We start from the raw sequence: 15,222 nt of genomic DNA on the forward strand, positions 1-15,222 counted from the left end.
AGATATTGACGTTGGACTGAGTGAAACATTCACATAGCAACTAGTTATATAGTAGATAACAAGGATTATAATAAGACATGTACACTGTGTCCAAAGGGGGGAAAGATCATTTCTACCAAGGGAGGGAGGTGTGTGTCATGAATGGCTTCAGAGGAGGTGCTCATCTATCTTGAAGACTGAGTAGCTGGGGAAGTTAAGTGGGGCAATTAATACAGGTGAAAGAAATAGCTTGAGCAAAACAAAAGCACTCTGGGAACCACGGGCAGCTGGGTCAGAGATTTCACTCATCTGTTGTTCTGGGTTGAGTACCTAATGTGTGCCAGACCCTTATGCTTAGTGGATGGGGTTATAGGGGTCAGTGTAGGCGTGGGATGGTGAGGTAGCAAATGAAAGCTAGCCAGATTGTGAACAACCTTTAACAACCCTTTTACTCCATAGTAATATATATGGGAAAGGGTTAAGAGGATGTACTACCAACTCCTTGATATTCACTGGAACCCTTTTACCCCAGGAAGGTAGATACGATAATTGACTTTACCGCAGACTGGGCAGCTCTGTCCTAAAGGACAGATTAACATATACCAGAGTGACAGGAACATTCGCACTCGAGGAAATTCAAGTAGTGAATAAACATGTAGAGAATGTGTCATCTCATCAGTAATTAAAGAAACACATTCAAACAAGGCGGGACCTAGTAAGCAAGAAGACAAAGTGAAACGACCTCTAAGGCTGTTAAGGTGATGGGGAAGCAGGCACCTTAGAGAATCAGAAGGGCAAATACAAAAACCTCCAAGGTGGGTTCGTTGGGGAAAGTGAGGGATTCAATGTGCTGCAGCTGAGAACTGGGATTTAGGAGTGGAGAGCGCAGGGGGCACGAGTCACTGCACTAGGTGGTGAGAGGAGGGGCAAGGAGTTCGGGCAAAACCGGTTCATCCTAGGAAAGGGCAGGAGGCCAGGTGCTTGGGCGTCTCTATGGAATCGATAAGGCCCTCCCCCTCTAGAGTCAACCCTTCCGTAATTGGCTCACGGATTCACCAATGGGCACACAGGAGGAACTTCCCGCCACCTCTGGCGCCCGCTTTTAAACAGCCGTATAGTATTTGCAACTGCAGGAGGACTTCTCAACCTAGCTTGAGAAAGGCGGAGACTTCCGCCTCTACGCCCTGCCCCAAGCCGGCATGGCCCCGCCCACCAGGCCCGCTTCTAACCAGCGATTGAGGGAGTCGGCTGCTCCTCAATGGCCTCGGGGTTCCGTGAGTTCAGTTGTGACTAGGACGGAGCTAGCGGGTTGGAGCCTGGGTGAGGGGTTTGCTAGAAGTTGGCTTTCGGCGGGAGCTAGGGTGTCTCCGCGGTGACAGCATCCGTGGCCTCCGGTGAGTTTCGCTTCTTGGCTGGGCTTGGGGCTGGGATAGGAGGAGGTGCGGGGTCCTTGGGATTCTGGCTGAGGCTTCCCGGAGGACTGACCCGTCCCCTCCCCAAATCCCGCGGTGGGGGACTGCTTGCGGGTGGCGGGGCTCCGCCTTTGACTTTGAAGTGTCATCCAGACCCCAAGATCCTACTTAGAAGTGACGTCTGGGAAGCCCTCCTCGCCTCCTCCAGGCCGCTAGGGTAACGCTGAGACCCGACCCTGGGGACCCTGGGGACCCCCGCCGTGGTCACCCTGGCGCCGTGCCAGGCTCACAGTGGGTGCTCTGTACACGTGTGTTGACCGAGTGCATGTAACGCTGGCAGCCCAAGCCAGCAGCCCCAGGCCTCCTGGCTCCGTGCAGCTTGGGTCTCGCGGTACCTGTTTGCTGTGCCATAGTTGACGCCAAACGGAGTTCCTTGGTAGGGCCCTGCGTTTATCTTCGTTCAACCTGTGGTTGCCTGCTTGCTGCATCCTCTGGGCACCCTGAATGTATTTGTCCAAGCTGCTGTCATTAGCACTGATCACAGATTATTGTCATCCTTTGTTTTTATGTGTGTTTCTTTCCCTTCACCAAATCCTGATGAACTTTGTAATCTTGAACAGTGCTTGGCAAGTAATTGTTAAATGAATAAATAGGCTTCCTAAGCCTGGTATTGCAAGTCTGAAACAGGCTAGTGTGCTCTGGCTATTTCCATTCTAGAAAGGAAGCTAGCATGTAAGCAAGTAAGTAGAATTTCCTAACTCTCAGGGCGCTTAAAGACGCTTTTGTGGCACTTAGCCTTTTCTATCTTACAGTCATGAACTTGAGTGTGATTTAAGCTGAATTTCACCTTATCCTTCACAATGCATGACAATTTATATGTACCTCCTAGATGTGAATGCACTCAACTAAATGAGAGGCTGAAATTGAAGCTATAAGAAAAGTATAAGAAATATAGCCTGAAAGTACCAAAGAATGACTAATTTCATGGGGGGAGAGCATCTTGAAGAAAGTGGCATTTTCATCCTAGAAAAGATTGCAGTATTTGAAGGAAAGTTTCCCACACACTGCATATTCACCTTTTCTCAGATATACTGAATGCTGTTTATTCCTTTAACCTCTTTTGTAGCCGGCAGACTTCTATTCATGAGTAACATGTCATGATAAAAACAAAACTAAGATGTGTTGATTGGTACAGTGTTAAGCGCTTCATGTACATTAGTCTTGTGAATCCTCGTAACCAATCTTTGGTGCAGGTACTGTTTTTTACCCTCATTTTATTAATGAAGAAATGGAAACAGTTGTGCAAGTTTACACAGCTGTTAAGCAGGAGAGCCAGAAGTGAGCCCAGGTTGTCTGAATGAGTGCCCTCATTCTTAACCACTTAACAGCCATATTGTGTCCTTTAAGATCTATTTCTAAAGTCTTTCCGTGAAACTTCTTTCAGGCTTATTTTCTTCTTAGCATAGTTAATTTGTACTTTGTACTTTCCTCTATTACAGAATGTATTACAAGGTATCATTTAACTATTAATTCATATCATTGTTTCCCTAAGGGACTGTAAGCTTCTCATGGCTGGTAGCATGTCTTAGATACATATAGGCTATAACCTGGCCCACAGTAGGTGCTCAGTAAAATTTTTATTGAAATAATACATCTGTAGAGAGCAACATGAATGTATTATATTTATTCAGCAAATATTGGTGTGTGCAAAAGGTGGGGGAGATACATTTAAATTCTGCCCCCAGAGTGCTTATAGGCTATTAGGTGAGGCAAAAACAATGCTACTTTTGCTTTCTAGTGTTTTGTCCAATTAAACACACATTGGTCTTTCTCATTGCAAGGAGGGCAAAGATAACATAACCAGCGACAACAAAATGAGTAATGAGTGGGACATATGACAGAACATAGCCTTGTAAATAGGTTCAGAAAAAGTTATCTATCTAGGAAGAAAGTATTAACCATCTTGCTATCAAAAAAAAAGCATACTGTACACTTATTCTGCATCTTGATTTTTTAAATAGTATATAGAGAGATATTTCATTATTTTTATTAGTGACACAGTATTGCCAATTTATTCAAAGGTACTTTTACTAGGGAAAATGTTCTTTTTCAATGTATTAATATTGATAGTTCTCAAGATGGTTTTCCCAATTCATACTTTCATCAGCAATTCATGAGGATGCCTGTTTCCTATAAAATAGCCACCACTAGGGCTTCCCTGGTGGCCCAGTGGTTAAGAATCCGGCTGCCAATGCAGGAGACACGGGTTCGAGCCCTGGTCCGGGAAGATCCCACATGCCGTGGAGCAACTAAGCCCCTGTGCCACAACTACTGAGCCTGCGCTCTAGAGCCTACGAGCCACAACTACTGAGCTTGCATGCCACAACTACTGAAGCCCGTGTGCCTAGAGCCGGTGCTCTGCAACAAGAGAAGCCACAGCAGTAAGCCCGCGCACCACAACGAAGAGTAGCCCCTGCTCACCGCAACTAGAGAAAAGCCCGCGTGCACAACAAAGACCCAATGCAGCCAGAAATAAATAAAATAATTAAAAAAAAATAGCCACCACTAGCTGTTATCATGTATTTTTTTTTAATTTAGTGGTTGAAAATCATATTTCATTGTTTAAATGGCGCTTTGAATTCTTTGTGAGATTAAGCATCTTTTCAAGTTTGTTGAGCATTTGCATTTCTTTTTTTTTTAATGAAATGTATCAGTTGCCCATTTTAAATTGAGTTGTCTTTTTCTCATTTCTTTGTGAGAATTGTATATTGGGACTTTCTCTTGTGTTTTGCAAGTCTCTTTCTCATTATTATTTTACCCTTTGATGATGTTTTTTTTTATACATAATATTTGACTTGCTAATGATTGTTTTGGCCATATACAGTTTCTTTTTGTATGTGTGTATAAGTTTCCGTCAAGTTTTTCCTTTATGGCTTCTGGGTTTATTATCTTGCTAGTTTTTTCTTTTTAACTTAAGCAGCCTCTTTTATTGTTCTGAATCTTATAGTAAAGTCTCTGATAGCAGTAATCAGTAGCGATTAATAAGCAGAAGAAAAGCATTAGCTTTTATTTTAAATTTTAGTTAAATACTAATTACCTTTTTAGTCTCCCTCTTTGTTTTTTAAGCCACAGTAAGTTTATCAAATTTCCCTTAATGCCTAAAATAATTTCTTACGGTCTCTGGTAATTTGCACTTTTCAGAAGGAAAGCTAATGTGTACCTTTTCCTCTCAGTGGAGAGAGTTTATTCTTTCAGATATTTTCAGATTTCTTCTTTAATGACATGGTTTGGATTTAAAATGCCATTCAAAAAAAAGATATAGTTTTGTCTTTTACATTTTCTTCACATAAAAATGAAAATAGGGAATTCCCTGGCGGTCCAGTGGTTAAGACTCTGCACTTTCACTGCTAAGGGCCTGGCTTCAATCCCTGGTTTGGGAACTAAGATCCTGCATGCTGTGCAGCCAAAAAAAGAGAAAACTAGACTTTATTAAAAAAAAATGAAAATACCTTGTAGAATTCATTATTATCTACCTGAGAAAAAGTAGTTCTTTATTTAAAATAACTGTATTTAGCAATAAGCTCTTATAAATCTTAATGTTCTTTTTCAGTATTCAATAGCAATTTATGAATGGCAGATTGGTGAAGTGTCGGAAAAAAAAAAAAAAACAACCCTTCCTCCTTTTACTTAATAAAAGGGAAATTAACCCAAATTCCCTATTCTGGCTTTAACTATAAAATTCAGGGAAATGTGGAAAATGTCATAAGAATTAGAAGCAGGAAAGATTATTTCTGCCTGGAGAATTCAGGGATATCTTTAAGGTCCAGCTTAATTGCCTTTCTTTTAAGGAGCAAGCATTTACATGGGCTTGTATTTTCATAATCTACAGATTCTATAGACTTGATGTTCACTTGAAGTAGTGAAAAAACCCTAGAGACATGAGCTTGTGTTACTGTTTTTCCCTCACCATTTCAGCTACATTGTAGGCTCTTTACCATATTCAGGTATCCATCTTATGCTGGTATACAAGAGGTTTCTTGTAGCTGCTGGGTGGAGACAAGGTTTAGAGTCCCCAAGCCTCTCTATTTCACCTCTCAGTGAAGGAGTGCGTGTGTCCCTTCCTCCATGTAGCCCTGGCACAAGAACAGAAAGGAGCAGGTCTGGTCTAAGAAGCAGAGGCTGGAAGGGTTTCATTGATGTGAGGAGTCTGAATTCATAGAATTAAAAGGGATGGGTTGGGTGTAGGGAGCGATCAGAGAGGGGAGGGATAAAGAAGGTGGACTGCAAATTAGAGTTTGGCCGAGAAACAGTCCTTGTAAAACAAACTAAAACTTATGGGGATTTTCAGCATAGAAATTCATATTTGTGTTAATCTGTAATACCATATTTCATCTATTATAATGTGCACATTTTCTTTTCACTTGTTTTTTGCCGCTCCGTGTGGCTTGCAGGATCTTAATTCCCCGACCAGGGATTGAACCCAGGTCACGGCAGTGAAAGCGCCAAGTTCTAACCACTGGACCGCCTGGGAGCTCCCTTCTTTTCACATTTTAACATCTACAAAGAGGCTGCATTTTAAAGTTAATGATATGTCATGATTTAATTGGCCACATCTTTTTCTTAGTGGTACAGACCAGAACTGTGTCATACCATCAAGGGCACCTTAGAGCTGATGAAGAGGAATATCTTTTGATATAGAGCTATTGGCTTACATAAAAGTTTGTGATGTTAGTTCTCTACTGTCAACACGAGGGAGGTAAGTTCTTTATGGTAAAATATGTTTGGATTGCCAGGTGTATGCTTCTCATTCCACTTCCAGTTTAATGACATTTTAGAGCCTGAAAAGTGAGTGTATGATCTGTGGCCCAGCCTCACATCAAAGTGCATTTCATTGGCATGCACAAGAGTGGACTGAATAGAGGACAGCATTAGGCTGTGTAATTGATGATGCTTGCCTACTTTTTTGTCAGGATTGTTCAGAGTTTTGAAATTCTGGGTAGTTTCTGTGTAGTGTCAGGATCCCTAAGCATAATTCAAATCATCAGCAGTCTTTTGACCGTAAGTACTTGAAAACCCATTTCCTGCTGCTGCTTCTGCCACAGCAGTGACCATTCTCCAGGGAAGTCTTGCTGCTGCTTTGGGACAGTGTCATAGCTTCACATCCTTCACTTCTGTTCTTCCTGAGTATTTTTTTGCTAGAACTTGATTTTATCAAGCTTAAGAGCAGGACATTTAACACATATACATATATATATATATATTTTAAATTTATTTTTGGCTGTGTTGGATCTTCGTTACTGTGTGAGGGCTTTCTCTAGTTGCAGCGAGCGGGAGCTACTCTTCGTTGTGGTGCGCGGGCTTCTCATTGTGATGGCTTCTCTTGTTGCAGAGCACGGGCTCTAGGCGCACGGGCTTCAGTAATTGTGGCATGCAGGCCCAGTAGTTGTGGCTTGTGGGCTCTAGAGCACAGGCTCAGTAGCTGTGGCGCATGGGCTTAGTTGTTTAGCAGCATGTGGGATATTCCTGGACCAGGGCTTGAACTTGTGTCCCCTGCATTGGCAGGCGGATTCTTAACCACTGCACCACCAGGAACGTCCTAACACATATTTTTGTTGTGTGCTCTGTGGAGTTTACTGGATTGTAAATTTTTTGGGGGGAGCAATCATTAACTCAGGATTTAGTGGCTCTCTTTCTGAAAAACATGACGTTTGGATTTGTGATATTCAGAAGATGAAGCAAGTTGTGGAGGATGCTACCTGTACCATCTTTAATACATCAAATTAGAAACTTTGAGTGTATTCTTAAAATTTGTATGTTTTGGCATATTCCTGGTTCATTATTATTATCTTATTTTTGTGTGTGGACAAAAATCTTACTGTTTGAGTTATTCTTTCCAGACCACTAGAAAGGTCTAATTGTAGGTTTATTAGCTTTGGGCATTTTCTCATTTTCATGAATTTCTGTCATAACAGCTATTTTCTGTGAATCATGATTAATTTGTAAGAACTTTCTTTATAGTAGGAATACTAACCATTTGTCATATATTAGTTACATCTATCTTCTCCCCAGCTGCTCCTGTCTTTTTGTGTATGGCATCTCTTATGTAGTTTGGTCTGGGGAGATTTTCTGGGCTATTTAGAAAGCAAACATCTTTCTGTTCCTGCAGGAGGACCATGTCACTAGACTTCGGCAGTGTGGCACTGCAGACGCAAAATGAAGACGAAGAATATGACAAAGAAGACTATGAAAGGGAGAAAGAGGTAAGTTATTCAGAAAAAGAATTCTAAACCCAATCTTAAACAATTTTATATCCTGACCAAAATTACCTCATTTTGTGTCATTTTGAAGGATTTATGGTTCTTTTTATTCCCAAAGCCCCAAAACTTGATCAGCATCTGGACGTTTGAAAGGTAGATGAGTGGAATGCTTCCTTCTTTTGGACAAGAATGAAACATAACTGTGTACGATGCCCTAGATAGATGGTTAGATTGCTGAAGCGCTTTTCATTTAGGAGGTAGCGGTCAGTCTTGGGGCAGAGGCCTACTCGCATGGGCGAGCCCAGCAGGTTCACTTGCTTCGGGTAGCCTGCATCCGCGTGGGGGCCGCCAGTGAACAAAATAACAGGCGAGTAAAGCAATCTGTGTGAGGGCTGATTTAGCACTGACAGACAACAGGGAGACAGGGTAAGGTGGTATTAAGGCAACCAGCCAGGAACTGGTGCGGGAAGACCTCTCGGAGGAGGAAATGTTTGAACTGAGCCTTGACTCACGAGAGGGAGCAGCCTCACAGAAGCCCGGGAAGGATGCCCTAGGCTCGGACACAACCAGTGTAAAGCCTGGAAGTAGACAGCAGACCCTGCATATCTGTGAAGCAGCCAGAAGGCTGTGGTATCGGGACTGTGTGAGCAAGGGGTGAGTGGTGGAGGCGGGGAAGAGGTGGCCTGGGCCGGGTCACGGTGCGTCAAGGGAGGGTGTTTGTATTTTATCCTAGGGGCAGTGGGAAGCCCGTGGAGGATTTTAAGCAGGGAAGTGCTATCTGACCGTATATTTGAAAGATCTTCCTGAATGCTGTGTTGTGCGACGAGATTACAGGAGAAAAGGAGTAAGAGGAGGAGATCGTGTGTGTGTGTGTGTGTGTGTGTGTGTGTGTGTGTGTGTGTGTGTGTGTGTGTGTGTGTGTGTGTGTGTGTGTGTGTGTGTGTGTGTGTGTGTGTGTGTGTAACGAAATCCTTGGCCCAGTAGTAATAGTAGCAGCTGGTGGGAATCAACTTGCTTGTTATGATTGTTTTTAGTTTGAGTCAGATTTCTTGATTGACTGCGATAACAGGCTGCTTTTGCACTGAATGTTGCTGTGACCCATTTGTTTTTTCAGGTGTTTTTAAAATTTTTTATTGAAATATAGTTGACTTACAATGTTGTGTTCATTTCAGTTGTACAGCAAAGACATTCAGTTTTATATATATATATATATATATATATATATATATATATATTCTTTTTTAGGTTCTTTTCCATTATAGGTTATTACAAGATATTGAGTATAGTTCCATGTGTTACACAGTAGGTCCTTGTTGGTTATCGATTTTATATAGTAGTGTATATGTGTTAATCCCAAACTCCTAATTTATCCCTCCCCACTTTCCCCATTGGTAACCATAAGTTTGTTCTCTTTCTTTCTTTCTTTATTTTTAGGCCAATTCTGGGTGGCTTCTTTTTTTTTTTTTTCTCTCTCACACACACACACGGTATTTTATTTTTACAAGAGACAAATAGACTGACACCAAGCCTTGTAAATGGATGACCACAACAAAAGCAACGATTGCAAATACCAAACACGAAACACACTCATACTATGTCATAATATTGATATTCAGTCCAGGAATCCTCCACTGTAACAGCTCCTTTACTTTGCAGTGAAAATTGATTTGTATATTTTTTGCCTCTGAGTCCTTGTGGGATATTTTTTTTTTATTCAAACAGAAAGTCACAAAAGTTATCATCCTCATCAGTTCACTCAGTCCCATGTAATTAATTTTTTTTATCTTGATCTTTTGTTAGCACTTTTATGAGTTCATCAGTTTTCCATTACAGTTCTGAAAATGCTTATTCATTCAGTTCAGCAGTATAGTCAGTTACCAGAAACCTGTACTTGTCAGAGTCTTTTCCATGAATTCCTTGAAGATGAAACCCTTTTATAGGAACATATTTGCAAAAGCATCAGAGTACACCCAGAACTGTCTGTAAATGACAAACGACTAAAAAATGACCACAGTTAAAGATTTGATGAAAGTTCATAATAATGAAATTGACAAAGAAATTTAGTTATTTCTGAGATATACATTTTAAAGTAATAACTAGAATTACGACTTATAACATTATACCAGAACATTTAAGATTTTTAGAAGTTTTATGTAATGTCTGAAACATTTATATTAACATATTTCCATACAAATAACCCAAAGAAAGTTTAGTATTAGTTGTTTTTTTGGTTTGTTTGTTTTTTTATACTGCAGGTTCTTATTAGTCATTAATTTTATACACATCAGTGTATACATGTCAATCCCAATCACCCAATTCATCACACCACCATTCCCACCCCACCATGGTTTTCACCCCTTGGTGTCCATACATTTGTTCTCTACATCTCGGTCTCAACTCCTGCCCTGCAAACCAGTTCATCTGTACCACTTTTCTAGGTTCCACATACGTGCGTTAATATACGATATTTGTTTTTCTGACTAACTTCACTCTGTATGACAGTTTCTAGATCCGTCCACATCTCAACAAATGACTCAATTTCGTTCCTTTTTATGGCTGAGTAATATTCCATTGTATATATGTACCTCAACTTCTTTATCCATTCCTCTGTCGATGGGCATTTAGGTTGCTTCCATGACCTGGCTATTGTAAATAGTGCTGCAGTGAACATTGGGGTGCATGTGTCTTTGTGAATTATGGTTTTCTCTGGGTATATACCCAGTAGTGGGATTGCTGGATCATATGGTAATTCTATTTTAGGTTTTTAAGGAACCTTCATACTGTTTTCCATAGTGGCTGTATCAATTTACATTCCTACCAACAGTGCAAGAGGGTTCCCTTTTCTCCGCACCCTCTCCAGCAATTGTTGTTTGTAGATTTTCTGATGATGTCCATTCTAACAGGTGTGAGGTGATACCTCATTGTAGTTTTGATTGCACTTCTCTAATAATTAGTGATGTTGAGCAGCTTTCCGTGTGCTTCTTGGCCATCTGTATGTCTTTGGAGAAATGTCTATTTAGGTCTTCTGCCAATTCTTGGATTGGGTTGTTTGTTTCTTTAATATTGAGCTGCATGAGCTGTTTATATATTTTGGAGATTAATCCTTTGTTGATTTGTTTGCAAATATTTTTTCCCATTCTGAGGGTTGTCTTTTTGCCTTGTTTATGGTTTCCTTAGCTGTGTAAAAGCTTTGAAGTTTCATTAGGTCCCATTTGTCTGTTTTTGTTTTTATTTCCATTACTCTAGGAGGTGGGTCAAAAAAGATCTTGCTGTGATTTATGTCAAAGAGTGTTCTTCCTATGTTTTCCTCTAAGAGTTTTATAGTGTCCGGTCTTACATTTAGGTCTTTAATATATTTTGAGTTTATTTTTGTGTATGGTGTTAGGGAGTGTTCTATTTTCATTCTTTTACACGTAGCTGTCCAGTGTTCCCAGCACCACGTATTGAAGAGACTGTCTTTTCTCTATTGTATGTCCTTGCCTCCTTTGTCATAGATTAGTTGACCATAGGTGCGTGGGTTTATCTCTGGGCTTTCTATCTTGTTGCATTGATCTGTGTTTCTGTTTTTGTCTCAGTAACATATTGTCTTTATTACTGTAGCTTTGTAGTATAGTCTGAAGTCAGGGAGTCTGATTCCTCCAGCTCTGTTTTTTTCCCTCAAGACTGCTTTTGCTATTCAGAGTCTTTGTGTCTCCATACAAATTTTAAGATGATTTGTTCTAGTTCCATAAAAAATGCCAATGGTAATTTGATAGGGATTGCATTGAATCTGTAGATTGCTTTGGGTAGTATAGTCATTTTCACAATATTGAATCTTCCAATCCAAGAACATGGTATATCTCTCCATCTGTTGGTATCATCTTTAATTTCTTTCATCAGTGTCTTATAGTTTTCTGCATACAGGTCTTTTGTCTCCCTAGGTAGGTTTATTCCTAGGTATTTTATTCTTTTTGTTGCAATGGTAAATGGGAGTGTTTCCATAATTTCTCTTTCAGATTTTTCATCATTAGTATATAGGAATGCAAGAGATTTCTGTGCATTAATTTTGTATCCTGCTACTTTACCAAATTCATAGATTAGCTCTAGTAGTTTTCTGGTGGCATCTTTAGGATTCTCTATGTATAGTATCATGTCATCTGCAAAGAATGACAGTTTTACTTCTTCTTTTCCAATTCGTATTCCTTTTATTTCTTTTTCTTCTCTGATTGCCGTAGCTAGCACCTCCCAAACTATGTTGAATAATAGTGGTGAAAGTGGACATCCTTGTCTTTTTCCTGATCTTAGAGGAAATGCTTTCAGTTTTTCACCATTGAGAATGATGTTTGCTGTGGGTTTGTCATATATGGCCTTTATTATGTTGAGGTAGGTTCCCTCTATGCCCACTTTCTGGAGACTTTTTATCATAAATGGGTGTTGAATTTTGTCAAAAGCTTTTTCTGCATCTATTGAGATGATCATATGGTTTTTATTCTTCTATTTGTTAATATGGTGTATCACATTGATTGATTTGCATATACTGAAGAATCCTTGCATCCCTGGGATAAATCCCACTTGATCGTGGTGTATGATCCTTTTAATGTGTTGTTGGATTCTGTTTGCTAGTATTTTGTTGAGGATTTTTGCATCTATATTCATCAGTGATATTGGTCTGTAATTTTCTTTTTTTTTATAGTGTCTTTGTCTGTTTTTGGTATCAGGGTGATGGTGGCCTCATAGAATGAGTTTGGGAGTTTTCCTTCCTGTGCAATTTTTTGGGAGAGTTTGAGAAGGATGGGTGTTAGCTCTTCTCTAGATGTTTGATAGAGTTCACCTGTGAAGCCATCCTGTCCTGGACTTTTGTTTGTTGGAAGATTTTTAATCACAGTTTCAATTTCATTACTTGTGATTGGTCTGTTCATATTTTCTGTTTCCTCGTTGTTCAGTCTTGGAAGGTTATACCTTTCTAAGAATTTGTCCATTTCTTCCGGGTTGTCCATTTTATTGGCATAGCGTTGCTTGTAGTAGTCTCTTAGGATGCTTTGTATTTCTGCGGTGTCTGTTGTAACTTCTCCTTTTTCATTTCTAATTTTATTGATTTGAGTCCTCTTCCTCTTTTTCTTGATGAGTCTGGCTAATGGTTTATCAATTTTGTTTATCTTCTCAAAGAACCAGCTTTTAGTTTTATTGATCTTTGCTATTGTTTTCTTTGTTTCTATTTCATTTATTTCTGCTCTGATCTTTATGATTTCATTCTGCTAACTTTGTGTTTTGTTTGTTCTTCTTTCTCTAGTTCCCTTAGGTGTAAGGTTAGATTGTTTACTTGAGATTTTTCTTGTTTCTTGAGGTAGGCTTGTATAGCTATAAACTTCTCTCTTAGAACTGCTTTTGCTGCGTCCCATAGGTTTTAGGTCGTCGTGTTTTCATTGTCATTTGTCTCTAGGTAGTTTTTGATTTCCTCTTTGATTTCTTCAGTTATCTCTTGGTTATTTAGTAATGTATTGCTTAGCCTCCATGTATTTGTGTTTTTTACGTTTTTTGCCCTGTAATTGATTTCTAATCTCATAGCATTGTGGTCAGAAAAGGTGTTTGATATGATTTCAATTTTCTTAAATTTACTGAGGGTTGATTTGTGACCCAAGATGTGGTCTATCCTGGACAATGTTCAGTGCACACTTGAGAAGAAAGTGCAATCTCCTGTTTTTGGATGGAATGTCCTATAAATATCAATTAAATCTATCTGGTCTATTGTGTCATTTAAAGCTTCTGTTTCCTTATGTATTTTAATTTTGGATGATCTGTCCATTGCTGTAAGTGACGTGTTAAAGTCCCCCACTATTATTGTGTTAACTGCCGATTTCCTCTTTTATAGTTGTTAGCAGTTGCCTTGTGTATTGAGATGCTCCTCTGTTGGGTGCATATATATTTATAATTGCTATATCTTCTTCTTGGATTGATCCCTTGATCATTATGTAGTGTCCTTCCTTGTCTCTTGTAACATTCTTTAATTTAAAGTCTATTTCATCTGATATGAATATAGCTACTCCAGCTTTGTTTTGATTTCCATTTTCATGGAATATCTTTTTCCATCCCCTCACTCTCAGTCTGTATGTGTCCCTAGGTCTGAAGTGGGTTTCTTGTAGACAGCATATGTATGGGACTTGTTTTTGTATCCATTCAGCAAGCCTGTGTCTTTTCGTTGGAGCATTTAATCCATTCACCTTTAAGGTAATTATCGATATGTATGTTCCTGTGACCATTTTCTTAGTTGTTTTGGGTTTGTTTTTGTAGGTCCTTTTCTTCTCTTGTGTTTCCCACTTAGAGAAGTTCCTTTTAGCATTTGTTGTAGAGCTGGTTTGGTGGTGCTGAATTCTCTTAGCTTATGCTTGTCTGTAAAGCTTTTGATTTCTCCATTGAATCTGAATGAGATCCTTGCCGGGTAGAGTAATCTTGGTTGTAGGTTCTTCCCTTTCATCACTTTAAGTATATCATGCCACTCCCTTCTGGCTTGTAGAGTTTCTGTTGAGAAATCAGCTGTTAACCTTATGGGAGTTCCCTTGTATGTTGTCATTTTTCCCTTGCTGCTTTCAATAATTTTTCTTTGTCTTTAATTTTTGCCAATTTGATTAGTCTGTGTCTCGGCGTGTTTCACCTTGGTTTTATCCTGTATGGGACTCCCTGCGCTTCCTGGACTTGGGTGGCTATTTCCTTTCCCATGTTAGGGAAGTTTTCGACTATAATCTCTTCAAGTAGTTTCTCTGTTCGTCTTTCTCTTCTCCTTCTGGGACCCCTATAATGCGAATGTTGTTGCATTTAATGTTGTCCCAGAGGTCTCTTAGGCTGTCTTCATTTCTTTTCATTCTTTTTTCTTTATTCTGTTCTGCAGCAGTGAATTCCACCATTCTGTCTTCCAGGTCACTTATCCATTCTTCTGCCTCAGTTATTCTGCTGTTGATTCCTTCTAGTGTAGTTTTCATTTCAGTTATTGTATTGTTCGTCTGTGTTTGTTTGTTCTTTAATTCTTCCAGGTCTTTGTTAAATATTTCTTGCATCTTCTTGATCTCTGCCTTCTTTATTTTTCCGAGGTCCTGGATCATCTTCACTATCATTATTCTGAATTCTTTTTCTGGAAGGTTGCCTATCTCCACTTCATTTAGTTGTTTTTCTGGGGTTTTATCTTGTTCCTTCATCTGGTATATAGCCCTCTGCCTTTTCATCTTGTCTGTCTTTCTGTGAATGTGGTTTTATTCCACAGGCTGCAAGACTGTAGTTCTTCTTGCTTCTGCTGTCTGCCCTCTGGTGGATGAGGCTATCTAAGGGGCTTGATGGGAGGGACTGGTGGTGGGTAGAGCTGACTGTTGCTCTGGTGGGCAGAGCTCAGTAAGACATTAATCCACTTGACTGTTGATGGGTGGTGCTCGGTTCCTTCCCTCTTGGTTGTTTTGCCTGAGGCTACCCAACACTGGAGCCTACTTGGGCTCTTTGGTGGGGCTAATGACAGACTCTGGGAGGGCTCACACCAAGGAGTACTTCCCAGAACTTCTGCTGCCAGTGTCGTTGTCCCCATGGTGAAACAGAGCCACCCCCTGCCTCTGCAG

General features: G+C 40.0%; 1 protein-coding gene across 4 annotated transcripts in view; it reads left to right on the forward strand.

Moving 5' to 3' along the window:
- Nucleotides 1–1,196: 1,196 nt before the first annotated feature.
- Nucleotides 1,197–15,222, forward strand: part of CEP152 (centrosomal protein 152) — a 96,567-nt gene continuing 82,541 nt past the window's right edge. For all 4 annotated transcript variants that reach the window (XM_049706035.1, XM_033408398.2, XM_033408397.2 and 1 more), the window contains exons 1-2: nt 1,197–1,373; nt 7,558–7,651. In XM_049706035.1, coding sequence (XP_049561992.1) covers nt 7,565–7,651 — 87 coding nt within the window. In that variant the 5' untranslated portion in view covers nt 1,197–1,373; nt 7,558–7,564. The remainder of the gene's footprint in view (nt 1,374–7,557; nt 7,652–15,222) is intronic.

This window comes from Orcinus orca, chromosome 2, assembly GCF_937001465.1.
Source record: "Orcinus orca chromosome 2, mOrcOrc1.1, whole genome shotgun sequence".
Taxonomy (NCBI): domain Eukaryota; kingdom Metazoa; phylum Chordata; class Mammalia; order Artiodactyla; family Delphinidae; genus Orcinus; species Orcinus orca.